The sequence below is a fragment of the Chinchilla lanigera genome, unplaced genomic scaffold (assembly GCF_000276665.1).
Source record: "Chinchilla lanigera isolate Chin_1 unplaced genomic scaffold, ChiLan1.0 scaffold00069, whole genome shotgun sequence".
In the NCBI taxonomy this organism is placed as follows: Eukaryota; Metazoa; Chordata; class Mammalia; order Rodentia; family Chinchillidae; genus Chinchilla; species Chinchilla lanigera.
The window spans coordinates 1039800-1065852 of record NW_004955470.1 but is presented as its reverse complement, the minus strand read 5'-3'; the positions used below and the strand labels follow the sequence as shown (position 1 = coordinate 1065852).

Sequence of the window (26053 nt, the reverse complement as noted above, 5' to 3'; positions counted from 1 at the left end):
GAGAGAGAGAGAGAGAGAGAGAGAGAGAGAGAGAGAGAAAGAGAGAGAGAGAGAGAGATTAGAACAACAGAAGGCAAATGGATATGAGAAATCTGTCCTGGTCTTTTTCCTGTGTTGCTTTTCTATAGTTTTTGTCTTTATTTCTAATATGGGGAGAGGCAGGACGGTGAAGTGGAAAGAGCCTTAGATTTGAAATTAAAAGACCTGTGTGAACAACTCAGAATTTAGCATGGCTATGACCCTGAGAGTACTACTTTGCTTTTCTAAGTCTCCAGTTCCTTACTTGTAAAACTGGGATGATTAAAAAAAAAAAAAAACCACCAACAAAAAACTAGGATGATATCAGCCTCTCAGTCTTATAGTGAGGATTAGATGAGAAGTAAAGTTGTATGTGTAAACGGCTAGACATGCAGAAGTGGATAATAAATAATCACTTCCTCCTTTCCACAACTGATCATGTGGAATGCCATTGGTATGTTTTTCTTTAAGCATTTATTATGCACCTTGCATGGACGCAGCGGGTACTCATCAAGTTATTTTACTTTAATTGAGGGAATTCCCATTTCAGTTAACTGGGAGATCACAAGCAGTGGTAAGAGATGGACACATAATTTTCCCACAATAAGAGCCTTTAAGAAGTCATTTGCACAAGGGTATTCCTAGGAACCAGGTAATTCATTTAAGTAGCGTTGCATTTTCTGAAAATGAATTTACATGCAACTGACTGGGAGTCTATCTGCTGTATAAGGCAAAGCCCCTCCCTTTTGTGATTCACTACAATCAATGTGGTAGTTCTGTGTGTGTGTGTGTGTGTGTGTGTGTGTGTGTGTGTGTGTGTGTCTGTGTGTGTGGTGTGTTTTCTTCCCAGCACCCACTGGGATGAAGGCTTTCTGGAAACAACCTGGGGGCCTTTGACGAAAGCCCCAAGCTTTCCAGCTACCTCACAGGTCAGATTTTGGGTCCCAGGAACCCCTTACCTTGGGCCTGCCCTCAGGGAATGATTCATAATTAAGAGCCAAGCTTTGTGCTTTCTATGTCTTCCTCCTCCTCTAAGCGGGCAGCAGGGCAAGGTGGAGGGGGTGGAAGGGGGTGGGGGGAGCCGACTGGAGTCTGGGATTTTGATTGAGAGGCCCCATTATCCACACTCTTAAAAAAATAACCGAATCTTTTCCTTTTTTATCTTGACCAATCTCATTTCACGGTCCAGAAGAGGAAGGGAGGGAGGGAGGGAGTCTGGAGCCAGGAGAGAGAGAGGAGTCAGTATTCTGTATTTTCAACGCTGCATTAAGCACATCGCCACGGTAACCAGGCAGCAACAAGTGCCAGCTCAGCAGGTTCCCAGGGAGCACTGAGCACCCCCCTCTTCTCTCTCTCTCTGCCCAGGACAGCTCAGCCCACCTGCCTCTGTACTGGGTACCTACAGTGGGTGGCTGGCAAAAATTAACCCCTGTCATGGGGAAGCAGACCTGGGTGAAGGCAGCCAGTTTCTGGGGCAGTCAGGGAGGCTGGCCCAGCCCTGGAATGTGGGGCACACCTGCCCTCAGCCTAGAGCCCTGTCCAAAGCTCCGGGCCCCAAGACCTAGCTGGATAGTGGAAATAGCTCACTCCTATCCCATCCATCCCAAGATCCTTACCCAAATGGCTCCTAAAAGTGAGATTTTCCCAAAGAAATTCCCATTGTCTCTATTGTCTGGACCTTGACATTCTGACCACTGGATGATTGTGACAGACAAATCTGAAAGACTGACAGGAAGCATTCTAGGGCAGTCAAATAACGACAGGGAAAACATTCTCAGTTCTTCCCATATTTTAGAGAATCCCCAGAATCCCCAGGAACCGTATTCCGCTTATGGGCATCGCGTGAATGTGGGAGGTGAAGGGCAATATATTTCAATCATTTCATCACCACCACTGTTCACTTCTGATCTTTCAGAAAGGGAAGCTGAGGTCCATCAGGGTGAAGTCACTGGGAGACCATGAGCTGCTTGAGCTCACGTTTGGCTCAGTGTTTGAATGTACTTAGTGAATGGGTGGAAGAGATGGAGGAGGTTGGATTTGAAATTAGGTCTGTCTCTGCCCTTCTCTCTTCTTCATGGTGGGGAGTGTGAGAGATATGGGAAGAAGAGCACTGAGCTGGGATGAATAAAGAAGCCAGAATGGCCCTGCAGCATTTTCTGTAGGTATTTATAAGAAGGCGTCTGCCTGATCAATGCCCTTTGGGAAGACCACGAATGAGACACAACCTGCCTCATGTTCCCACTTGCCCCCTCTCTCCAACACTTGCTCTTTATAGGACTTCCCCTCCTGCCCAACCTTCCCCTTACCTGCCACCATGCCTGCGATGGCAGAAGAGGCATAGCTGCCCTGTCCACTGGTGGGGATGTGGGGTGGGTATCCGGGCAGCGTGGGTCCCACCATCTCTCGCCCTGAAAAAATACAACAGAGTCATCAGTTGGCCTATGGGGACTTCCTGCGCTTATTGCCACATTCTCCTGAGGCCAGCAAGTCTTCTCTCTTGCTATTCCCACTCTCTTCAAAGCCATTCTCTGAACTCCCTCCCTCTTTCTCTGAGCCCAAATTCCTGTCTTGTCCGGCAGGAGGAAGACACCATGCAGGGATCACTTTCTATTGAAGTCCTGCTTCCTTCCCTGTCCTGCAGCGGCTTCATTTACACGTTACTTTAGTCACTCACAAAAATATGTGTTGGAGACAGGGCTGTGTCTTCCAGTCTTCCTTATCCTCCAACCCAACATAACAAAAGGGACAGCTGACTGAAATAAATGCACTACAGATCACTTAACTCTGAGGATCCCTTTCAACTCTAGCTCTGCAGAGACGTAAGAATAAGGCCTGGTGAAGGGGTGGCAGGTGTGTGACCCTCTGGCCCACTATTCCTCTTGTCTGGGCCTGTAGCAGACATTTCTAATCAACCACTACACCCTTTTCCAGGGAGCCAGGGAGAGAATCCTACTCCTTGGCCTGGCTTCCCAGGTAGATAGAATCTACCAGAGTTACAAGGGACAGGGAACCTACTGGCTAAAAGGAGACAGGGCTGACAGATGTTTGACCATGAGCCACACATCTGTCAACTCCTTTTCTGAAAATAAATAAATAAATAAATTAATAAATAAATAAAAAATAAAAATCACTTTCAGGAAAACAGGTATCTGTTACCTGAGATAAACAGGTTTATCTCACATTTTAGTGACACCAATGCGCTCTGTAAAGATCACATCTTCCTGGCTCTATCTCTTCAATATGTCAGGAAGTGTACGCTTCACATTTAGGAGATACCACCTGACTTGGCAACCTTCTCTTCACTGACCCCCACCCAACAACCAGGATCCCTTGCCTCTTTCTCTTCCATCACCCTTATGTTCTGCAGCTCCAGGTCAGACTGTGCCTCAATCCCAAAGTTCTTGGTAAGATGATGACACATGTCCTAGCATATTTATTAACAACACCCATTTCGTTCCCAAATGCTCCAGTTTGAATGATGAGTCATTTGATCATCCTACTTCTTGGTGATGTTCTAGAGTTTCTTCAATCCCAATCTAGGCTGGTGAGAGCTTCGTTGTGGGCCTGGTCTGTGCACTGTAGGATGGTTAGCAGCAATCCTAGCCTCTACTCACTAGATTCCACTAGAAGTTCCTACCCACCATGACAACCAAAAATGTTTCCAGACATTGCCATGTGTCCCCAGTGGGGATGAAGTAGCGGCAAAATTACTCCTCTACAACACTACTTATCCAGCTTTCTTCCCATTATGCCCCTACCCAGGCCCTCCACACCTCGTCCCCTTGGAGGGGTCCCTGGTAATGCGGATGGGAGCTTTGTCCCATGAAACCCTGTAAGTTGTCAATACCACCATGACTTTTGGTTCCTTACTTCTTTCTCTGGAGATTTCCAAGGACAATCAGTTCATTCAAAAAATGTGTATAGAGTAATTACAATACCCAGGCACTTTTCTAAACACTTGGGGATGGAGCAGAAATCAAGGCCCAGAACTAAGTCATGATGGGTTATGGCTGAGATTTGGAACTAAGCAAAAGGGGTCAATGAGCAACTTCTGCCCTTCCTCTAGAGGGAAGAGTCTAAGCGTCCTTATTCTGCTTCTATGGCTAATTTTACATGTGCCTAGACCAGGCAGTTATATAAGCTCAGATTGTTTTCTGTTTTCTCTGTAGTCAAAATGGGTAAAAAGAAGAGTAACCTTACACACTTGATTACTATCACTCTCAGGTTATTATTAGCATAATTCAAACCCAGGGTTTCATGCCATAGATGAACACTGATTAGTACAATTGATACATTCTGGAATTGGTCATGTTAGCGAAACTCTTATAAAATAAGTCCTCTTTGAAAAGAGCTGTCAGTGTGCATTATTTAAAACTGCATGAAGGTTTTGAAATGCTGAACACCACCCTCTAATTTGCTTGACTTATTGCCGTGTCCAGCTATAGTTGGTACTGGACAAAACAGGGTGGAACTCACTGGAATTCTACAGGTGGGTGCTGTTCACCTGACACAGGGTGGAGAGAGGAACAAACGAAGGGCTAGAAAACAGGTTAGGAAAAGAAAACTTTAGTATACTTAGAAGTAGAAGGAGAAACAGGCCGAAGTTATGCCAAGGGGTAAGCAGAGCTTCAAGTGAATGTGACTACAATGTGATCAGCCTTCACACTTAGCCTTTTTCGTCTTTGGGGAAGCACCCAGCCAGGCCTTGGGGCCTGAGAGGAAAGGAGTGACATGAGGTCTGTGACAGAAGCCGTACAGATATGGGGTGGATGGTGGCGTGGTAGGAAGAGATCTGGGAGGGTGGTGGCTGGTTCAGGCCTGGTATCTTCTCCTTTCCTCTTTACCCCCTACTTCCTACTTCCAGGGGTGGGGGTGGGGATGGAAAAAGAGAGGAAGGGAGGGAAGGAGGGGAATCTACATTTAAGCCAGACTATGAATGAGGGACAAATCAATTTCTCCAAATCACATTTTCCTGTCTGTCACATGAGAACCTAATTTAGATGAGAGATTATAACGGGTTTGCCTTCTTTCCAGGTGGATTGGGGGGCTTCCTGGTGCACTGCGTGGAGAATTCTGAGACCGCATCTGTGTCTACCAAGACTGGGGGTGTGCAGTGGGACATGAATCTCAGCTCTCTGGCCATCTGTTTGCTAGTGCTGACTCAGTGCTCCCCAGGGCTCCTCTGTCCCGGCAGCCTGTGTTCCCAAACTCCCCTCCTTTCTGGCCACAAATGATCACTTTCTATTACCTGACCCTGGGGCTTTCTGAGCTAGGAAGCTAGTAGCCAAGGTTCCAGGGCACAGACTCCCTCCTCTGCCCCTCGGGCCACAGCCTGATCCACAGTCCACCTGCTGGGCTCTGCCCGCACCTTGCTCTTGCAAACAGACTTTCTGGGCTCCTGTCCCTGTATTCAGAGATTTTAATCTTTATCTCCCTTTAGTCCCTAATTTTCTGCCAGGTGGTAGAGATTGCTGAATTAAACACCAGAGCAGACCCCTGAGGGTTCCCCCCATGAAACCCACCCTCCAGTAAAGCTTTCTCTAGGACAGCTCCACACTGTACTACCACCGTCTGTCCTAACACTCTGCCCTAACTCTGTCCTGACTCCTTGAAAAATGATTTCTTGGACTGAGGATGGAGCTCAGTAGTGCAGCGCTTGCCTAGCATGAACGAGCATGAGAGTCTGGGCTTCCTTACCAGCCCTGGAAAAAAAAACATTTCTTCCAGAAAGCCAAGAACCTTGCATCCTTCTCAGAAACAAAATAACAGAAGCCATGAGCTGGCGATACTCCATCGTCATGGCCTGACATGCCCTCTTACCCACCTCTCTGGTTTTAGAGAGGTTTTCATCACAAAAATTTAGCATTGCTCTGCACTCAAAAAAACTTCCAACATGGGCCTATTTTTAAGAAGTTGACATAGACCTGGGCCCCATTGGGTGGATGTAAAGTGGTGTTCTCTACAGAAACCCTAGCACCCCAGAGCGACTGGTAAATAATCTCAGTAGTAGTAGAGAGCATCACCAGAAAGCCATGCGCTGGAGAATTCAGGGAGTAGAAGTGACTTCAGACTATTTCACTTGCCCCCTTTGATGTCTGCCCTCTATGTAACCTCTTTTCAATTCCTTATCTTCTTCTGATAGCAAGGAGAATTTATGGCAACCCAGAAGTCTCTCTGGCAGGACTAAATATAATTTTGGACAAAAGGATGGAGGAGGATAATGGACTCTTTGATGATAAAACCTAACTCCAAGCTTTCTGATCAGCTGAGCTGGAATCAGCCTTGGAGCAGCCAGGACAAGGACAGCCTTGATGTCACTCTCATGGCCAGTGTGTGGGAATCCACCCCAGGATGTCTGAAGGGAACCGAGAGGCGTCTTAGGAGCCATCTGATTATTTCCTAAACCCTACGGGTTCCTCTTGCTTGGATGACTGGGGAGAAGCTGGAAATGCTGCTATCAGAGCCACTGGGTTGAGAAAGTGACTCAGAGAAATTCTATGAAGCAGGGAAAGGAGTTGCTGGAGATGGCAGGAAGGTCTTAGCAGGTCATAAGGAGGAGGGGAGCTGGGAAGGTTCATGGAGGTTACAGCTGAGCTGATTATGAAACGAAAGCTCATTGGGTCCTCCTTCCTCTGTCCTTGTTTGCAGCTCTTCTTAGGAGTTATTTGGTCTTGTTTCCTTTTACATCTACCTCTTCCCCCCGCAGAGAGATTGTAGTCCCCAGACTCTTGGGCTCACTCTCTTCCTAACCTTCCCCCAACCTGTCATTCCCTACCCTCCCATCCCTCCCTCCAGAGGCCAGCCATGTGTTAAGTATTTAGGTCCAATCTTGACCAGAAGCCTCAGGTGGAGAGTCTGTATGGAGCTCCAGGCCAACATCTCAGGCTCAGCAGGGACATAGCTATCATCTGCCTTGTCCCTGAGTTGCAGGACTGGGCTCAGCTCAGTGAACTATAGTCCTGACTTGCTTCCTCATCTTGGCCATTTGCCTGGACCCAAGTCCTTGCAAGCCTGCCCACTCTTTGCTCTTCTTAAAAGCCTCCCTCTGTGCTGAATCTGCCACCCTTGAGCCAGCGCTGGACTTCAGAGATCCTCACACTGGCAGTTCAGCATCATCAGAGCCTGGCTTTAGAGACCACCTGCCTGTAGGACATCCAGTGCTGTGTATTTGGCTGTCAGCTGCCTGGTGACCACCTGGTATCTGCTTCCACTGCTTTGTCCCATGGGTTGGATGACTTCCTAGTCCTGTAGCTGTGCTGCAGAGTGGGCTTGTCCACTAAATTAGCAGCTGACAGAAGTTGGAAGCATCACCCTGACTGCATGTTGACAGGGATACTTGCAGCCTTAAAAGACTGACACAGGGAGACAGTGTGGGTGCAGAAGGGTCAAGGCACTCGTTCTGGGCTACTGCAACTCTACTTCACACCCTAGTTTCCACGGGCTGCCTGTCCTTCCCTTTCTTCTCAGCCGGTCCTGCCAGACCTCCCTTTACCGTGTGCTTCAACCGTACCTTCATGGCTGACTTGATGGCCGCAGACCCCAGCCGTGGCTGCCACTCCCACAAGACACACAAGCGTGCTGTGATGCAGCCTGTCCACCCCACAGCGGACAAGCGCCTCTCCTTGCTTTCCCTTTACCCTCCCCCATCCCATTTCCTGGGCCTGACAAATTCACTCAGCTCAGATTTTTCTCCTTTAATCACTTTGGTCAAAACAAGTGACCTCTCTCTGCTGACTTCGTCCTCTTGAAGTTTCAAATTGAGTCAACATTTTCATTGCTTCAGACCCCTGAACATAGCCCCTCTGCCCACACTCTGGGTGTCCACCTCTACCAAGAGAACCTCCTGCATTAGACAGGGATGCACAGAGAAGAGAACCTTGACGCTTTCAGCCATTGCTCAGGCCCTGGCTGGCCAGGACAATATCCATCTGTTAGTGAGACAATCCGAGGTGCCAGACAGAAAGAATTTACCATTGGTTATAAGGAAGGTACCATGGACTTGCATCAGAGGACCTGCGCTTCTCTGGGCTGGCAGAGGTCCTGATTCTCTGCTGCACTGGTTTCCAAGTCCAAGGGCTTTCTGGGGCAGCACACCAGATATCTTGCATGGCCCAACATGTCCCAAACCACTGTTTCAGTTGGCCTGTCTGACTCCTGGTTGTACCGGGGCCCTGCCCCCCTCCACTGGCCTCTGCTCTAGCATCTCAAGGTGGTTAGGTAGGGAGCAGGGGGCCGAGGGGAATCAGCTATCACTAAAGACCCACACTTCTTGGAGACAACTCTAACATGAAGTAGGCTTCACTGATGCCAAACTAAAAGCTATCTCACTTCCTCCCTCAGTCCTTGGACCCCTTCAGGGTTCAGGCCAAAGTCTCATTTCTATGGAAACCCTTCAGATATTTGAAGACTGTTAGAGATCTCTGCCTGTGTCCGGACCAAACCTTGACTCTTTCAGCAGTTACTAAAGCCCTGGCTGGAGAGACAATGTCCATCTATTAGTGAGACTCAGCTCTGCTAGGCTGTACCTGAAGTCTGACCCTTGGGGTGCAGGCCCAGCCCTCACCCTGTGGAACACCATGTTCCCAACCAGGCTTTGGTTAGGCCCTCCGCCTCCTTGCTGGGGCTGCTTCTTCCATAGTGTAAGGAAAGAGTCTGCTCCATAAACACCTAATTTGCTTACAGCTTTCCACGGTTTGAAGCAGATGAGGTTCCTGTGGGCCCCCCGCCCCAAGCTGTCCAGTCACTCTGAGGTGATATTGAAAAACCCTGGCGTCCTTCACTGGTGCTGTCATTCTGCTGGGTATGAAGATAGCTACATTATGGAGGCCGGACAGGCCCAGATTTTCATTTCTTTTTTAGGAATTTGATGCAGAAGTTGGCTTAAAGGCCAATGCCTTTTTGCCTCCAGTTTTCCTCTTTTGCTTTCTAGCCGAGGCCGAGTGGTCCCACATCATAGCACCTGGCACCTTCTCTTAAAGTCGCTATTCTTCCGTGGGGTCTTGGGGTGGTGCACCCCACTTTATGGCACCCCCCAAAAAAGTGTTTGCCCCTTCGGATGCCGAATTTCGCAGACATTGGGACCCACGCCCGGCACCGGCAGAACTAAGTAGGTAACAGGGTGGCTGGCGATGGATAGGACAAGGGGCTATAGGAGGGGCTCAGCCCAAAACAGGGGACCCTGGGTTGGCACTGCGGACCTCCCCCCCGCCCACGCGGCGCTGCACGGCGGGACGTCCCTGTCGTACCTGAGAGTAGGGCCTGGCCCGTGAACTGCCCGTACACGGGGGCAGCATGGGGAAAGGCATTGAAGGGCGGGACCGAGGCGCCGGCTGGGCCCCCGGAGCCGACTTGCTGCAGATCCAAAAAGGCGGAGCTAGATAAAGAGGAAGGGGTGGAGCTAGAACTGGACAGCTCGGGGGTTTCCTGCTTTATGGCGAAGGGTGAATGAGGATCTGCCGGAGGGAGGGAGACAACAAGGAGAGAGGGGTGTGAGATGACGGGGCGGGAACATGCACACACCAAGCCATGAGATGTGGGGAGGGGTGCGGCGGGCGGGGCGGGCAGGCCGGGCAGCTGGGGCGGGGCAGAGCTGGGGCTACAGGTGATTCTCAGGTGGGGGGGGAGCCGAGGCTCCACCCCCGCCGTGCCCTCTCCAGCGCAGAGCAGGGGCAGCAGCGTGAGTGCCCAGCTTGCCCAGCAGGAGGGGCCGGGAGACCCGGCGGCGGGCCTAGGACTGAAGGCACTGCCCTTGGTCCCACCTCGAGGCACAGCCAGTACAGCCCGCCTCCGGTCTCCGGGCCAGGGCCCCTGCACCGCTGTCCTGACAGCCAGCCAGCTCTGCTGTCCGGCCCTCCAGCCCGCCCTCACAGCTGGGTGGAGATGGCCCAGGAGCCCCTGGGAGTCCTACCTGCCACCACAGGGTAGGTCTGGTGAGTCGAGAGGTTGCGCCCCAGGGGCGTATTGGAAGGGGTCAGGGTGGCCTTCCCATCATCCAGGGCGCTGTTGAGCAAGGGCAGCGGGTAGAGGCCCTGGGAAAGAAAGGGAAGTCAGCAGGGCAGAGTTCCCCGGACCTGGAGCACCCGGTCCTCCTGCATACCCCGTATCCTGTCTTTTGGACTTGGTGACCCTAATCTCCCTGGAGAAGCTCCTTTCCTCATCTCCTTCCTCCTGTTCATTCTCGGCACTGCTTGATATTGAATGGGTTTCTGTTCAACTCAAAACCCTGTTCTCCCAGTCCCAGAGTTCAAGTTTGGCTGGCAGCCTGGGAGCCGTGTTTGGGATGGCGCGTGTCCTTTAGAGAACCATGACTTAGGTGGACCGAGCCACTGTCATCTCTGCACAAAGTTTGGGTCTAGAGTACAAGACAGTGCCAAGGGCTGAACAGGCATCCCTAGGAGTGTTCAAGTCCTTGGCTCAACTATTAATTTATTCCTTTCCAGATAGGAAATGCAGACACAGAGAGGTCAAGAAATTCATCGCCTTCCTGTGAGGAGTGCAGCTGGGACTGAGACTTCAGTGCCTCTGCTGTTAGCTGCTGCCCTAAATCGGATGACAGCGAAAAGCTGACGTTAAGGCTTTGCCTCAGTTATTCTCATCAGGTCCCCTCAGGAGCCCTGTGACATGGATGAGAAAGATGTCTGTTTTGTACATCCAGAGCCTGAACCACAGAAGATAAAAGTCCCGTTCAGTATGTAGCAACGAGGATTTCAGAAGCGCCAGTCCATAGAATAGATGTCTCTTTTCTTCTCCTACTACAAACCCAAGCAAATAGAAGCTTGTGAGTTCAAACCAGTAGCTTGGAGTTAATTTTGTTTGAAAACCTCTTTACCAAGTGCTTGTGGGTTTTGTTCAGTAAGGTCTCATTCTAGAGTCCAATGGACTTTCCCTACCATGAGCATGGCTATGACCTACAGAGTTTCTTTAAGAAAGAACTTAGTCAACTAAAAGCAGGAGTATACCCCCCACACAACTCCCTTCCATCAGGGAGGGACAGCACAATGCATTCCCCACATACAGGTCACACACCCCCCCAACTTTGCACTGTATGAAACAGTGTAGAAAACTGAAATCAAGGAATGCTCTGTGGTTACATAATAGGTCTATTAAAGGCAATCGCTTTCAGTGATTTCCATGGAGCTGGATTCTCCAAGGAGCCACAGCACTTTTTGGTTGCATGCCGGGCACTTTTGGAAGCTGCAGTCTATTCTGAAGGCCACCAGGGCATCATCAGCATGAAGCAGCAATTACTGACTAAATGGTGCTCTGGTTCTGTGCCTTCCGAGGAGGCCCACTTAGAGGCAGAGTGGAGATGCTGAGAGCCTGGCTTAATGAAATTGAACAAAATACCTAATTTCTAGAGAGTGTAAGAAAGTTTAAAATGCCAATGGATGTGTTGGATTTAATATCAAAATATTTACTCAAAAATTCAATTTCTGTTCCACATAATTCAGAAAAAAAATTTTTTAAAAAAGAAACTTCTATACTCTAACATTTTGGGGATGTTGCATTAAATGGTGTAAATAGCACCGTGATGCCTGGATTTGTTTTTCTGGGACGGAACTTGAATTGGGGACAGAGTGGCACAATACTTTCAGAACTTGGGTGACTTAAAGTTCTGCTTCGATAATGATTGGCCAAGTAGGTTTAGTCTGCTTGACTTTCCAGAGTGTTGTTTTTCTCACCTGTATTAAGGGGGATCATAGAATCTACTTCCCAAGACTGATGTAAGATTAAATGAGATTTTTATGTACAATACTGATATAAAGCATTCAGCACAGAATGCTTGGTGATAACAGATGCTCAAAAAGTGGTTATGACAGGTGATATTTTAGGATTATGGGAAGAGTCAGAAGCTGCCAAATTTTTGAACTCTGTCATCATAATATTCACATTTTGTTAATTTTGATAGATTTGTAAAATACAAGAAGAAAAGGTATAAGGACTCCTAACTATGCCCAGTGATAAAACAGCAACCAGGAATGAGGCCACCTGACGTTTCTGTGGAACACTTTTCCCCTAGCTGATTTCCCAGCAAGAAGCCGGTGTCTTTGCCCCGTGCTGAGGCCAGGTGTGAGTATCTGTGCGTTTTTCTTGGCTCCTCAGCCAGAGGGCCTTCCAGTGTCCAGATGAGAGAACACCACGTTACTGAGGCAGCACAGTCAGTCACCAGCGATAGAAAGGCAAGGGCTTAGACTTAATGAGCCCTTGGCACAGGCTGGGTTCTCTGTGCCCCTTCCCACCCAGTCAGGTGAATGAATGAGTGAGGGAGAAGATAACCATGAGGCCTCCTTTTCCCTCCTCAGTAGAGAGGGGTTGGAGCAGTTCAGGGGTTTCCAAATGCTTTCATTTTGTTGTCTTCAAACAAGAATACATGGAGACACCAATGCTAAGACAGGTAAATGTCGATCCATCTGCATGACACCAGGGCTCCCACACCTCAGCTCTGCCAAGAGCTGCTTCCCCAAGTGCTGCCTGAGGCCCTCGCCTTAAGTTATCACCACATGAATGGGAACAAGGAAGTAGGTGGTCACTGAGGTCTCTAAGATCTCATGTCTGCTCTCAGAGCCTCTCATTCCAGGATTCACCATGTGTGTATCCCCCAGCATGGTGCAGGGGCTCTCTATAACCATGAAGGTCCTTTAGGGGGCTTATGGGTGGAGCCAGGAAATGGCTCTGGGACCCAGCAGGTGCCCAGGGTCTCATCAGAAGTTTTCTTGATTCTCCTAGGGTGGCTGGTGCTGGTGCATGGGCTTTGCAGGCTCACTCTCGCAGAGAAGGTTTCCTGCAGGTGCACTGCCAAGGCCCCACATCCCTCCTGGAGCCTGTCCTCACTCGGATGAACACCCAGGCCTTCCCCCCGGCTTCGCTGATGGCCAGCTTTCTCTGCACCCCTTGTAGCTCTCACAGCCAAAGTTGATAAAATCGCTGACGCAGGTTGCCTGCTCAGCTGCAGGGGCTGGCACAGGACCAGCAGCCCAGCCAGTCACTGGCAGTAGTTCAGCTGATTATTGGCATCAATGCCATTGTCCTACTCAGAACTTAAAGGTGAACGTTTAGGATGGCCTCACTTCTAGATAAAATGATAGTATAAGCAAAGGGAGCAATGGATCACACCCTAGATACTCCTTAGCGAGTTCATCTGGTGGAACAAGGGGGAGAAAGACACCAAAACCATGGATAGATAATAATGAATTGAGAGCTCAGTGGTTGTCACTGTTGTAGCGATTTTGTTGGCCTCAGAAAGGGACCTCTCACCTCTCCGTCACCTTTTCACAAAAGCCAACCCACTAGAACCTGTTTCTCTTGTGCTGAGCACTGGAAAGAAAAGCTTCGTACAGCTTGTGATTTATGGTTCTGGATTTCTTAACTCATTCATCTGTTCATCCATTCAACACACCCTGATTAAGTGGCTATGAAAAGAGAAGCACAATGTTAGGTGCTGGAGATAAAGATGCCTCAAGAGGATGGCCCATCTGTAAGAAGTCCGCTGCCTTCACGCTCTGTCCACTACATTATTAGAGGTGCCATGAGAGTCACTAGGAGCTGCGTGAGGGGCATGTGGGTCCGGGAATGGGAGGGATGAGTCATGTCTGAGGGGTAGAGACAGATTGGTGGAGAGGGTGAGTGAGCTGAGTCATACCGATTGTGTGGTATTTTTCCAGGCAGAGAATGGGAGGAAAGGTATTCGTTGAGGAGGGCACACGATGTTCGAGGGCAGAGAGGTGTGAACGAGGCCGGCATGCTTGGGGACATGAGTAATGCTGGTTCATGGGGTGTGCCAGGGGAGCAGCCTGGTGAGGCAGTCATCATGGGGAAGATTCAACCACCACTCCACAGTATGGGATGTTATCCTGATGGCAGAAAGACGGCACCTTCTTGAAAGGGCCAGTTGCAAAATCTCAGGTGAGGCAAGGCAAGAGGGTAGAGAGGAGAGGAAGGAGGCCAGGGCATCTGGTAAAATAAAGCCTGTGTCAGGCTTGGGACTACATGAACATGGCTCCTGAGCCACTGAAGCAACTTCTAACCGCTTTGCTGCCAGGTTCCTGAGGAGAGCTTGCCTCCATCCCGCCCTGGCCCACTCTTGCTCACCTCCCATACCCGGCCTCTCACCTGCTCGCCTTTGGTGTGGCTGGGGGAGGCATAGGCCTCCGGGTAGTGCTGTCGCTCAAACGGGCACTCAAGCGACTCAAGATGGTGCTGGCTGAAGGCATCCGTGCGAAGGTGCTTCCGGGGCCCGCTGCTGCTGCTCTGCGAGTCGATGCTCAGTCGGCAGCTGTCCTGGTCACCTGGTGCCCCCGACAGGAAGAAGGCTTTCAGGGAACCTATCAACCACCCCCTCCCCGCTAACATGAAGCAGCAGTCCAGCTGAGGAGGGAGGGAAAGGCCCAGATGCTTGTGCCTGGGGCATGGCCAGTTAAGAGACAGGGCACGTGACTGTGCACGTGGGGACTGGCAAGGCCCTCATAAAGTCCTGGGCAATAAAGGGAGGGGCTTCTTCCATCAAAGCCTGTGCACAGTGCCTACCTGTACCCACCCCCTCAAGCTCCCCACCTGTGCCTCATGACACTCACTGTCATCCATTTTCCTCTTGCTGTCGTTGCCAGGCTGAGCAATTCCCAGCAGCCCATTGATGGAGTAGGTGGACCCCAGGGAATCCGACTGGGGTGACTCCGGGGGTGTGACAGCTGAGCTGGGGACTGCAGTGGGAGGAGAGGGAGAGGAAGGGTCAGGATGTGGGGGTGACACCTCTCAGAGTGCCTGGGGTGGAAGTCAGTGCTCCAGGGGCTGGTGGGGAGGTTCTCAGGGTCAAGGTGTCTGAAGAGTTTCCCCCTCCTCCACATCGCAGTGAGCAGCTTAGGAAGCCAGGCTGGGCCCTATCGCACTGTAACAGCTCAGCCCACGCATCGGCTTCTGAGTTCCTGGGTGTGTTTATGTGTCTCTGCGTCTGTGTGGTACACGGGTGGGGTGTGTGTGAGGGGTGTGTGAGCATCCAGGTGCCGCAGCACTCACTCAGTGTGTGTCCCGGGCTCAGGGACTTGGTGGCCACGCAGCTGTCCATGGGGAGGTTGAAAGGTTGCTGCACTTTGGTCCGGATGATTCTGTAGGAAGAGCAGAAAGGCCCATAGAGAAAGGGGAAGGAAACAAGACTGTGGCTGCCCCAGACCAATCACCTCTCTGATATCTCACTTGAGTATCTCCAAGGCTGCTCTAACTCATATAGTCCACCATCATTGTGTCCTCGGTTCATGACTGGGACCATGAGTTGCTCAAGGCAGAACTATATCAGTTTCCCTTGATTCTCTGTCAAACGCATCACCAGGTTCTGTGGGTTTGACCTTGGTCATCTCTCCAGGGTTGACTCCTCTTTGCACCCCGTTGTCAATACCTTGGTGTGCACCATCACCAACACTGTCTTTCTAGGCTCACTCACTGATCACCCCATCTGCTCTTGACCCTTTCCAGTTGATGTTATTATAGCCACAATGGGCTTTTGAAATGCATGTCAATCTCTTGCTTAAAATTTGCCAAGAGTTTTCCATTGCTCATTGGTGAATGGCAAGAATAGGTAACATGGCCACCAACCCCTAAAGGGCGGGCTCTGTGGTCATCGCCTACCTCAATGTACCTCATATTCCCTTTCTGCCTAGTGACTCTCAGCTTCCTGTAAAAGAACCTATTAACATATGCTATCTCAGTACTCTTTTTGCCCCGCTTCTCACCTTGTTAACTCTTACTCACTGTTTCTTGCATAGAGGAAGCCTTTCCTAACCTCCCTAAACCAAGTTAGCCTTTGCGAGATCACATACCTTCTTGTTCCTCTCCTTGGTGGGACTTTGAGGTGTTTGTGTGGGTACTTGATTCATGTCTGTGGTCCCATTAGACTGTAAGCTCCCCAAGGACAGGGCCTATGTGTCTCCAGGGCCTACTTCATAATAAAGGAGTGAATTCTGTGTGAATGAATGCATGAGTAAATGATTGATTGAGGTAGTGTGTGAATAATTCAAGGGCTAAACAAATGTTTCAATGCTCGAATGAGGGCCAGGTGAGGTGTCAAGAAAAGTTGAAGTCAAGAGGATTCTTTCGTTAAGGGAAGGAGGATGTGGTGTTTGAGGAAGGAAGCTGCAGCTAGCACACCATGGTGTGTGGGCAGGGAGAGGTGACGTCAGTGGGCCTGCGCGTGTGCCTGCCTGACTCTGCAGCTTAAGGCCCTTCCAGCACCTGCTGCACCCCAGCTGGGCCCTTCTTCAGGTCTCTTTCAAGGTGCTCCCTAAAACCTGAGGCTTTCTGTCCCTCACCTGTTGATGGAGCTGACACTGGGCACTGTGTCGTTGTCACAGACACCTTCAGCCAGGAGCCGGTCTCGGATCTCCCAGGCAAACATGGTGGGGTTCTGCCGTTTGTAGTCCCCAATCTTCTCCACCACCTTGGGGGTGGCCACCTTGGGCTTGGAGCCCCCGATCACTCCAGGCCGGATGCTGCCAGTTTCGTAGTACCTACTCCAATAGAGAATCCCGGAGAATTACCCAGTAAGCAGGTGGGGTCTTCGGGGAGGGACTTAGCCAGAAACTCTCTGCCCTTGGAGGCTTCTGGGAAAGGGGTACGAGAGCGAGAAGGCCCTGAGGCTGGCCTCAAACACTACGTTCCCAGAACTGCCTGTTTCCCTTGCTTGGGTAGGTTTACACTGGGGCCAAGCCAGCACCCTTGGCTAAAAAAGCTCTCCCCTGGCTTTTGTCCTTCCCATCCCTCTGGCCTGTCCTCTGTATCTGCATTTACAGGGTCATCAAGTGAGACACAAGAGATGTCCCTTGCACAAAAGGACATCTTGGATTAGGTGCCGTGGGAATTGCAGGTTCACAGAGGTGGTTTCCTCTATTCAGTTTCTCTTGGCTAAAGCACAACTGAGGTTCTTTCGGCCATCCTGAGTTTATCCGCTCCCTGAGAAGCTAGCTGGGGTCACTGGGCCTTTGCCTTGTCTTGCTGGTCCACCTTTGCTCCCTGTCCTGCCCGAGTCTGAGCCATATCCTTCAACCTCACTCACTCGTGTCTGCAGGTCACGTAGTTCAAGTTGAACCTCCTCCTCTTGGACTCTGGAGTTCTAGCCTCCAGATCCCTATCCAGGTCCAGCCCTTTAAACTGGCCTTCTCTCTTCCCCTTTCTCTCCCTCCCCCACCAACTAGCTGCTTTGACAGACCCTTGGCCTGGGACGCAATACCCTCCTTCCTGGTTGCAGAAGCACTTAGCTCTCTTCTGCCATACTGAGCTCTTTAAAACTCCATTTGCTTGCTACTGGCATCTAGAGCTCATCTCTTTGGGACTTCACAGCCTATCTCGGGAGTCCCCTGTTCTTGACCCCAGCAAAAGGCCACATTTTTCCCTGACTGAATCAGGCAAAGAGCCAGGCCTTTCCATGGTTCATGCACAGCCCCTGTGTCTACACATGGGTTGGAAGAAGGGAACAGGGGCATGGAGCTGAGTCAAAGACCCGAGTGCTCTGGTGCAGGGTCACTTCTAATTCTGCAGGCTGGACTATGTGGAGGTTGAGACCATGTGGTCCTGCCTGATCTTTGGGTCAGCCATTTTCAGCCCTAGATGCAGAGAACTGGAATCATTTGGAGGACAGGTGACCAGCACTATAACTAAACTTGGGCCTATTTTCCTGAATTGTTCTGGGCTGGAGCCTAGACCCTGATTTTGTATTATTGTTTAAGTTAAGGTTCCCTGGATATGGCTGGAGCTATAGATTGACAGTTCTCAATCCTTAGTGTTCCTAAGTGTTGCCTGGCCACTTCATAAGCATCACAGCATACAGGCCCTGGCCCCTGAGAAACTGATTCAGAGGAGCTGCTTGGACTTGGGAGTCTGAATTTTACCAAACTACCCTAGTACTTCTGTGGCAGACACTGAGGGAAATGCCCAAACTTAGACATTCCTCCTGAAGCTCTCAGACTTCAGAGCCTACTCTGACTGTCTCTTCACCAGTGATTTCATTTTCCCAGCTCTCAGTGGGGAAAGGACCATTGGGAAGGATTCTCCTGCCTCAGGAGTACATGGCAGGATCCACATGGATTGGAAGTAAAAAGAGAGAAGAACCAAAAGAAAGAAGAAATAGACAACAGAGGAAGGAAGCTATAGCAGAACAGCAGAAGAGCAGTGACAAGAGGAGGCCCACCCACTCAGCCTGTTCAGTTCTCAGGACCATAGCTTGATATTAGGAGCAGACCCATAGTTTCTAGAAGGGTGCTTGGGCTTGTGGCTATGAGGGCATCTCTCCCACCAGAAGGCAAGCCCCATGGGGCAGGTGGTGTGTGGTGAATTTCGTGCTTACCTGCCAAGGATCTTGCTGACACAGCCATGGCTGACACGGAGCTGGCGAGAGATGTCACAGGGCCTCACACCCTGGTGGGCCAGGTCTACGATGCGTTGGCGGACCACTTCCGGTAGGGGTCTGCCATTCACAAAGGCCCCTCCCAGCTGGTTCAGCCCTCCATGGCCTAAAATGACAATATTCCCAGGGACAGCTGTCAGCGCCAAGCAGGGAGATTGGGTGAGAAGTAGCCATGAGTGTGGGTGCTGTGTGTGTGTGTGGCCATGACTGTGAGCTCTTGAGCAGGTGCTTCTCACTTCCTTGGGATTGTGGCATGGATGGTAGGGAGACCTTATATCCCCCAACTATATGATGGCTGCAGATGGGTACATCATGATCAGGGAAGACTGAGTCTGAGTCAGACCCTCAGCCTTTCACCCCAAATATCAACCCCCATCTTCTTCCTCCCTCTGAAAAAGCATGTAAAAGGGGAGGACTCAGAGTCCTTCTACACTGATACTCAGCCAGGTGGCCTTGGGGAAGAAATCCCGTCTCTGTCCTGGGATTCCTTTCCTTTTCTGTAAAATGAGGGCACAGGGTGAAATCAGAGTTTTCCCATCTGTCTTTCTTCTCTTAAACCCAAGGCAGATTCTAAAACATAATCAGAAACACAGAAGAATAGAAGCAGAGCTCCTCTGGCTAAGCTGGCTCAGAGTAGAACAGAACCTGTCTGGGGGTGTCCCACCTGAGTGACCCCGAAGGTTTTGTTCTCCTCTAACAATCAGAACCCTGCAAACAATGAGCAGAGACCTCACCAGGATGTACCCAAGGGGGTACCAGGACTGCTACCTCACACTGTAGGCAAATTGTACAGCACACAGACAAGCCATGAAATAAGCCAAGTTTTAGCTGTGTTTCCAACTTGGCCTCTGCCCTCTGGCCCCAGTCTGTGTTTCATACATCTAGTCAGACCCTTATTTACTGAGTGTCTAGTGTATGACAGGCACTGGAGCAGGTTAGACAGATGCTGAGGTGAAAAAGGCAGATTGGATAAGACTGGATATCTGTTCTGGTCTCACAGAGTTTATGACAGTAAGAGCCCAGCCCAGAAAGCAGTCAATGCACACCTCTCAAGACCTCTTCTGGGGCACATAGAGGGTTATGGGAATCTGGAGAGGGGATGTGGACCCGGTCAGGGACCCATAGAAGGGTTCCTGGAAGTGTCTAAATTGAGACTGAAGGCAAAGAGGTGCTAGCCAAGAGAGGACAGGTGGGAAACTTCCAGGCAGGGGAACAGCATATGTGCAGGCTTCAAGGTAAGGGGGAAAGTATCTATGAGATTAACATACTCAGCTCTATAAAATCGCTGGAACTATGTCAGGCTAATTTCAGGACAAAGATCTTTATTTTCCCACTGAAGAACTACATGTGGAGACTTTGGGTGACTTGATTTATATGATTTGAATGACTTATATGAGGCGTCAGGACCTAACCAACATTAAGGGCTCAGCTCAGTGCAGTTTCTGGAGGGAGCCCTTATTTTGTGGCCAGAGCTGGCCTTGGAAGCACGGGGTTGGCCCTGCACACGTGTGCTGAAGGTGCTGTGGCTTAGGTATGAAAAGTGTTTTTTCACACCAGGGCAGTAATTTGGGGGAGCTGGCTGGGAGGTGATCAGAACCCTGGGTCGGTGGGGGATGGAAGTGAGAGGGAGCAGCAGGGGGGAAGGAAGTGTCACACAGGTTTTCCATGTGAGCCAGTTAAGACTATTTATGGCCGAGCGTGGGAAGTGGCTTTGCTGGGCACACAGTGCCCATTATCCCCCACTGACTTAGCACATTCAGATCTGCCTCGAAACGTCTCCTCAGGGGCCCAAGCTGTCTTCTGCAGAACAGTCAATTTCCCTTAAAAACAAAAAAGGCCTATAAGCTTCTGCCCTGGGCAGAAAGGCAGGAAGAAATACCCGCTGGCTAAACATCCAGCATGAGGGACATGACGGTCCATCGTCCTGGTGGAGGCCACTGGGTGAACTTGGGTACAGCTTCACATTCCAGGTCCCACTGAACGCTTTTCCACCGGAGCTGGTGTTGTCTGAGGGGCTTTCATCATATTCCAGATGGCAGCTAAGTGACCCCTCTCCACGCGTGAGCCTGTTCCCCTGTCCCCTTCACTGACTACACTACCATTTGTGGAATGCACCACTTACCAGCATGCATCTTCTCAGCTCTTTTTCATCCAAATACTGAACATCAGAGGGTGCCAAACAGCTACCCACATGCAGGCAAGACCTTTAGGGTGCAATTTTGTTCCCATTTCCCAGAAATTTTGCTGCTGTGTCCACCCAGCCTAGGTGTTTATAAGATAATCTCTATTTGAAAGCAAGGGATCTTGTAGTTGGGGGTTCTTCCCTTTAGCAGTTTAAAAAAATACAACTTCTTGGGGGCATGAGTTGAATATTTTTCCTTTGGTGGGGGAACTATCCTATTGCCCTATTTCTCCAATGCAAGATGTACAGGCTACTGCCTTAATTGTGAGGAAGGACTCCTTGATATCCTTAGGTACTCAATCCTTCAGGAACCCTCCTGAAGGTTATTACCACATCTCCAATGTCTTTGTGGTCCCATCTCTGGCCCCTGAACTGTGAGTTCTCTGGGGCTTTATTTTATAGGTTTCTCCTTTGTCTCTACTTGATTTAATCTTATCATTTGAGAAAGTGGTTTTATTTGTTTTGTTTTGTTTTGCTTTTTTTTCAACCATAAGATTTGTAGCTACTGAATGGAGCTTAACAAATTTCTGGTTACACCTGCTACTGACCTGTAAGAAGATGCGGGTGAAGATGACATGCATGGTTAGCTGAAAATCTCGATATGAATGTAAAGTTTTCTTGATTTTTAATATTCATGTGGCTGCATGTTATGACCTGAGCTTGGCTATAGGACTATGGCACTTGTTCTCAAACTTGGGCATGTGTTGGAAACACTTGAGAGATCTGATTTGTTTGAAATCACTGAACTCAATGCCTTGAGTTTCTGAACCAATACTTCTTGGATGGAACCAAGAATCCGTGTTTCTAAGAAGTTTCCAGATGGTGAAAATTCTGTTAGGCCGGGAGCACACACTGAGAAACACTGGTTTAGGTAGTCAACGGCTGGTTAAAAAAAAATGCAAGAGAACAACTCCTCGTATTCCCTTCCTCCCTCCACCTTCTTGTAAGAATACTATTTCTGTAGTTTGATTTTCACTTCTTTTCAACTCAGCACATATTAACCAAGCATCCATGATGACTCAATTACAAAGGGCTGGGAACACAACCTTGCGCAAGACAAGAATATTGGGCTTCAAGGAACTTTTAAAAGCTTTTAGGGGATGCAGCTAGATAAATTGGGAATTATTGCATGAAGTCCCTTGAAAGAGATCAGTCTAGGTGCTTGGGGGGCCCTTAAATCCTCAGAGGGAAACTGCAGGGAGGAATGACTTGGAGGAAACCAAATGAAAATGTTTTCATAGAACGTAGAGGAAAAACTCCATGCTTAAGGTCTTGGTGCTTTGACGAATTTGACATTTACTGTGGCTGTAGGACAGGCAGGAAGGGGAATTTGGAAAGAGCTGCTGGTTGCCTATGGTTTGAGGCTTTGAAGTAAGTCCCTGTAATGGAAGGACTTTTGTCTTCCCTGCGTCCGGTGTGGGGGAGTTCACTCTCCTCAGTGAGTCACCACCAAACGCCCAGAGGTGGGTGCAGCCTTCCTTCCTGCCCTGGGGAGGGCCTGGCAACCTCTGCGCTGAGCCCCTTTCTGTGCTGCTCTGCGGGCTGGTGGGCCTTGAGGTCGGAAGCCAGCAATGAGTAGGAGCCCCCTGGCTGGGCGAGAGGCAGGTTGGGGTGAAGGTGTGAGCCAGGAAGAGGTTTGAAGCTTCGTAAGCGAAGGCCCTCTGCACGTCTGGAGCATTGTGGGTGGGAGGAGTGGGCATGTAGGAAGAAGAAAGACCACTTGGCTGGATACAAGAAGGTTCCTGGATGCAAGGTACTCAGGCAGGGAAATGCCAGCTTTCCTGGGTCAGAGAGGACTTATCCTATGGTAAAGGTGGTGAAACCTGTAAGAATATTATTTCTTAACACTCTGGGAGGCTGAAGCAGGAGGATGGCAAGATGTCCAGCATGGGCAACTTGCTTTGATAAGTTTTTCACCCCTTAGAACGCCTGAGGAGTAGGGATGGTAAAGGAAAAGGAGACCCATTAGCTAAAACTCTCATTGTATGCACTGATATCAAACTTTTAAAATAGAGGGGTGCTTTTCTCATATCTCCACAGTCCTTTGTGCAAGTCTCTGTCATAGCGTTGACTGCATTTGAATAGCAGCATTATGAGTTTAGAATCTTTTATGAGCTCCTCAAGGGAAGGAGCCCTATCTTTGTCCACTTGGGGTTTACTTAGTGTTTCAGTGTACACATGCCATAAAAAACGCTTTACATGTGGAGGTTGTTACAGGGATTCCTAGGACTCCCGCTGTGGTACCCCCAAATTCCATACCCCAGTACTTTGCTCCTTTTCTGTCTGCTTCATCCTTTGTAGCACCACTCAGCCCTAAAGTGGCAATGGTTCAACGTGTTGCTCTGTAAAATTTTCATTAACTATCTGGAGATTTTTGATTTAGTTTCAGAAAGGGTCTGGTGGGTATGAGCTTGAGCCTTGGCAGGGGTGTAGAGAGAGGTGGAGGGGCTGTTTGCGGCAGGAGTGGTGGCGTGGTGGCCTCAAATCCAACTATTCCTATTGCCTTGCCAGTGCTCACCAGTCTTGGATGCCCTTAGTGTGGATGGTGTTATTGCCATCCCTAGCACACTCTCATGGGGGTCTCTTTTCTCCTCTGCAACCTCCCAGTTCCTCCCCTGGCTTGATGCTTCCTGAAATAAAGGCCAGGGCCTCCATCTCCAACTGCTCCTGAAGAAAATGCCCTGACACCATGGAATCCTGGTGTTCCAACTCCACACACCGGCTCACTCCACCACTCATGAGGTTATGAGCTACCTGGGTACAGTAGGCCCTTGAACTAGGGGGAAAGGGGCTGCATGCTTAGAAGAAGCTCCTGCATCTGCTTTGCCCCCCATGTGCTGCATCATCCCCGATGCCTCTGCCGTCCATTCATCCTCCTAAGGTGAACTGGAGAAGAAAGACAGCAGCTAGGTGAAGCTGCTGCTTATATTTCTTATTCACTTCTCATTCGTTTCTCGTCCTCCTACCACTTGTGGAAATGTGCTCTGTAAATTATCTTTTATGTTACTTACTTCTCATTTCCTACTAGGTCCTTTCTCCGGATCTAGAAATGCAAGTAAACTAATCTATGCTGCTTCCCTCAGTCTTACCTGAAAAAGAAATTCTTTCCTTGACTATGAAACTCTTTCTTCTAATTGTTTTCAACCAAAGGTCTTCAGAAGCAGTCACCCTTGCTGTTCTCTTTGCTCCTATGTCTTCTCTTCCTATTCAACAATCAGCTTACTCTTCTGTCTCATGTTTAGCATGAGAGATGGGTGGGTGGTGAGAGTGGAGGGTGCCATGTCCTCTCTCTTAAAGAGGTTTCCACAGAAATGCCATCTCCTGTTCCTTATACCTTTAATAGAGTTCCTTTCTAGCTCTCATTTGTTACATTATATTGTTTTGTCCCTAGGCTTCTGTAAAACTCCAGTGCTGCTCCCACTCCTCGAGGCTGTTCTCCGGGACCTTACTCTCAGTTCTACTTACTGAACATTTGGTGGCATTGTGGGTTCATCAGGTACCTTTCATCGAGTCTTCCTTCCACTTTTACATTTGTTGGAAATCTCTGAGGTGATAAAGAGAGTCCTTCTCCAGTGTTTTCTTGGTTAGAGGCAGCCTCATCTCATGCCTCTTGAGTTGCTGATGAGGGCCCTGCAGCCTCATCTCATGCCTCCTCTTGCTACACTCTCTGTCACTGGTCTTTTGCGTACCCTCAAAACTATGCAGGGGGAGGGTGTCCCCTGCTTTGGAGCTTTGCACATGATCTTAACTCCACTTGGACCTCTTGTCTCCTCTTCTTAGCCTGTCGAGTTCAGCACTGAATTGCTTCAGTAGGTACCTTTGCTTTATCCTACAAAGTGGGTTGGAGCTCTGTTTAGATACTCTCAGAATATCCTTTACCTTTCTTGCATAGCATTCATCAAAATGCAGCATCAATATGACCATTATTTGAGAAATTTGGTTGAAAATGAGAGAAATAAAGAGTTTAATTGTCAAGGGGAAGTGAGGAGCAGCTGGGGAGGCATCATAGATAAATTTCACTGCTTTTGTATGTCCAAAGTTTTTACATGATTATATGTTTGCACCGTGACTGTTTTCTCCCACCAGACTGACAGCTCCAAAGGGCAAAAATGCTTCTATTTGGTTCAGTGTTAGACTCCAAGAGGTACTCAATAAATATGTGCCACATGAATTAACCAGTGGCTTAGGTCCTTCCATTATCCCCATGTGAAACACTCGTCAGACCATACTGTCCTTGCTTCCTGTATATTTACACCAGTGCCTGCCTCCCAGCTCTCCTCAGCATTCAAACATCCATGCATTCAATTGCCACTCAACATATATGTCACATATCTACCATGTACCAAGCACTTCGGTGGAGCTGGTTACATAGAATTGTCCCTACCTTAGTGGATTTTCTAGTTCACGGAGAGGTAGCTCAGGATAGGTATGTTTAATAGGTAAAGGACAAATAAATGCTTAATTTCTACTTGCAATAAGGGCTAAGAAGCATACAACCAAGTATAGTGTTAAAGAATAATGGGTTGGGGATGTGAGATAAAGTTAGTTCAAAGCAATCATTTCATTTCTCTCAAAGTGACATATAATCTGAGTGGAAGGTGAGTAGAAGTTAACTAGTCACCTGCACTCCTTGGTCTCCATCTAACCTTGCACCTCGTGTATTCTTCTGCTATGCAGCCAGGGCATAGCATATCCAAACCCAAGTCTAGCCAGGTCCCTGTGATGTTTAAAGACCACTCCGAGGTATAGTACCATTTCTGTCATGGTAAAATCCAAGCTACTAAATCTGGCAGACCATACCCATGATGGCCTGATTCTGGTTTTGCTCTCTACCTCATTTCTTACCTGTCTAAACCTAGAACTTGATGTTCCAGCAACACAAACTTGCTTGGAATTGTATCAGAGCATCTGACTTCTGTCCTGGGTCTTTGTTCATGCTTATATACTGGCTACATCCTGCTGCATAGATGTTTGCCCCTTGAGGCAGGGCATGACTTCTTCATCCCTGAAACCCTAATATTTAATGTTATGCTTGGTGCACAGGAGATACCCAATAAATGCTGATTGAATTTGTTATTGGAAAGGATGAAAGAAGGAAAGAAGAAAAGAAGGAAAGAAGGAAAGGAAGGAAGTTGGGCAGACGAGGGGAGAAGAAAGCAGATCTGTAACAAGTTCGATGGAACCCCCACACATTTTTGGCTAAAACAGGGTTATGTTTCCCCCAGGTGCATACATTTTAGACATGAGTTGCTGAAAGAAAGAGTTGCAGATATCACAACCCAGAAAAAAAGAGGTTTGCCTTACTACAGAAGGAGCTAGGAAATGAATGCAGAGCCACATAACGCCTTTGGTGTCAGCATCAACTGCATGAGCACATGTGGGGCTCACACTTTGATGAGGGGCATCATGGGTGACTGTAGTAGCATGCTCTTCAGGAGCATTCTGTGAGATAAGTGCTACTGTCACCA

At 49.1% G+C, this 26053-nt stretch overlaps 1 protein-coding gene and 1 long non-coding RNA gene across 5 annotated transcripts in view; one reads left to right on the top strand and one right to left on the bottom strand.

Moving 5' to 3' along the window:
* Pax8 (paired box 8) overlaps positions 1-26053 on the bottom strand; it is a 56418-nt gene that overhangs the window by 6791 nt on the left and 23574 nt on the right. Inside the window, exons 3-10 of one of the 3 annotated variants that reach the window (XM_005400581.2) lie at positions 18344-18509; positions 16314-16514; positions 15028-15116; positions 14589-14714; positions 14128-14303; positions 9926-10046; positions 9264-9470; positions 2325-2426 (exon numbers count right to left, since the gene is read on the bottom strand). In XM_005400581.2, coding sequence (XP_005400638.1) covers positions 2325-2426; positions 9264-9470; positions 9926-10046; positions 14128-14303; positions 14589-14714; positions 15028-15116; positions 16314-16514; positions 18344-18509 — 1188 coding nt within the window. The remainder of the gene's footprint in view (positions 1-2324; positions 2427-9263; positions 9471-9925; positions 10047-14127; positions 14304-14588; positions 14715-15027; positions 15117-16313; positions 16515-18343; positions 18510-26053) is intronic. The other 2 variants (XM_005400576.2, XM_005400577.2) reach the window with 2 other exon arrangements.
* LOC106150302 lies at positions 9486-13362 on the top strand. Of its 2 annotated transcripts, XR_001237035.1 has the most exons (3): positions 9486-9938; positions 10458-12087; positions 12745-13362. It is a non-coding gene; the product is annotated as an uncharacterized LOC106150302 (long non-coding RNA). The 2 variants fall into 2 exon arrangements; XR_001237034.1 differs by having other exon boundaries at positions 9505-9938; positions 10458-13362.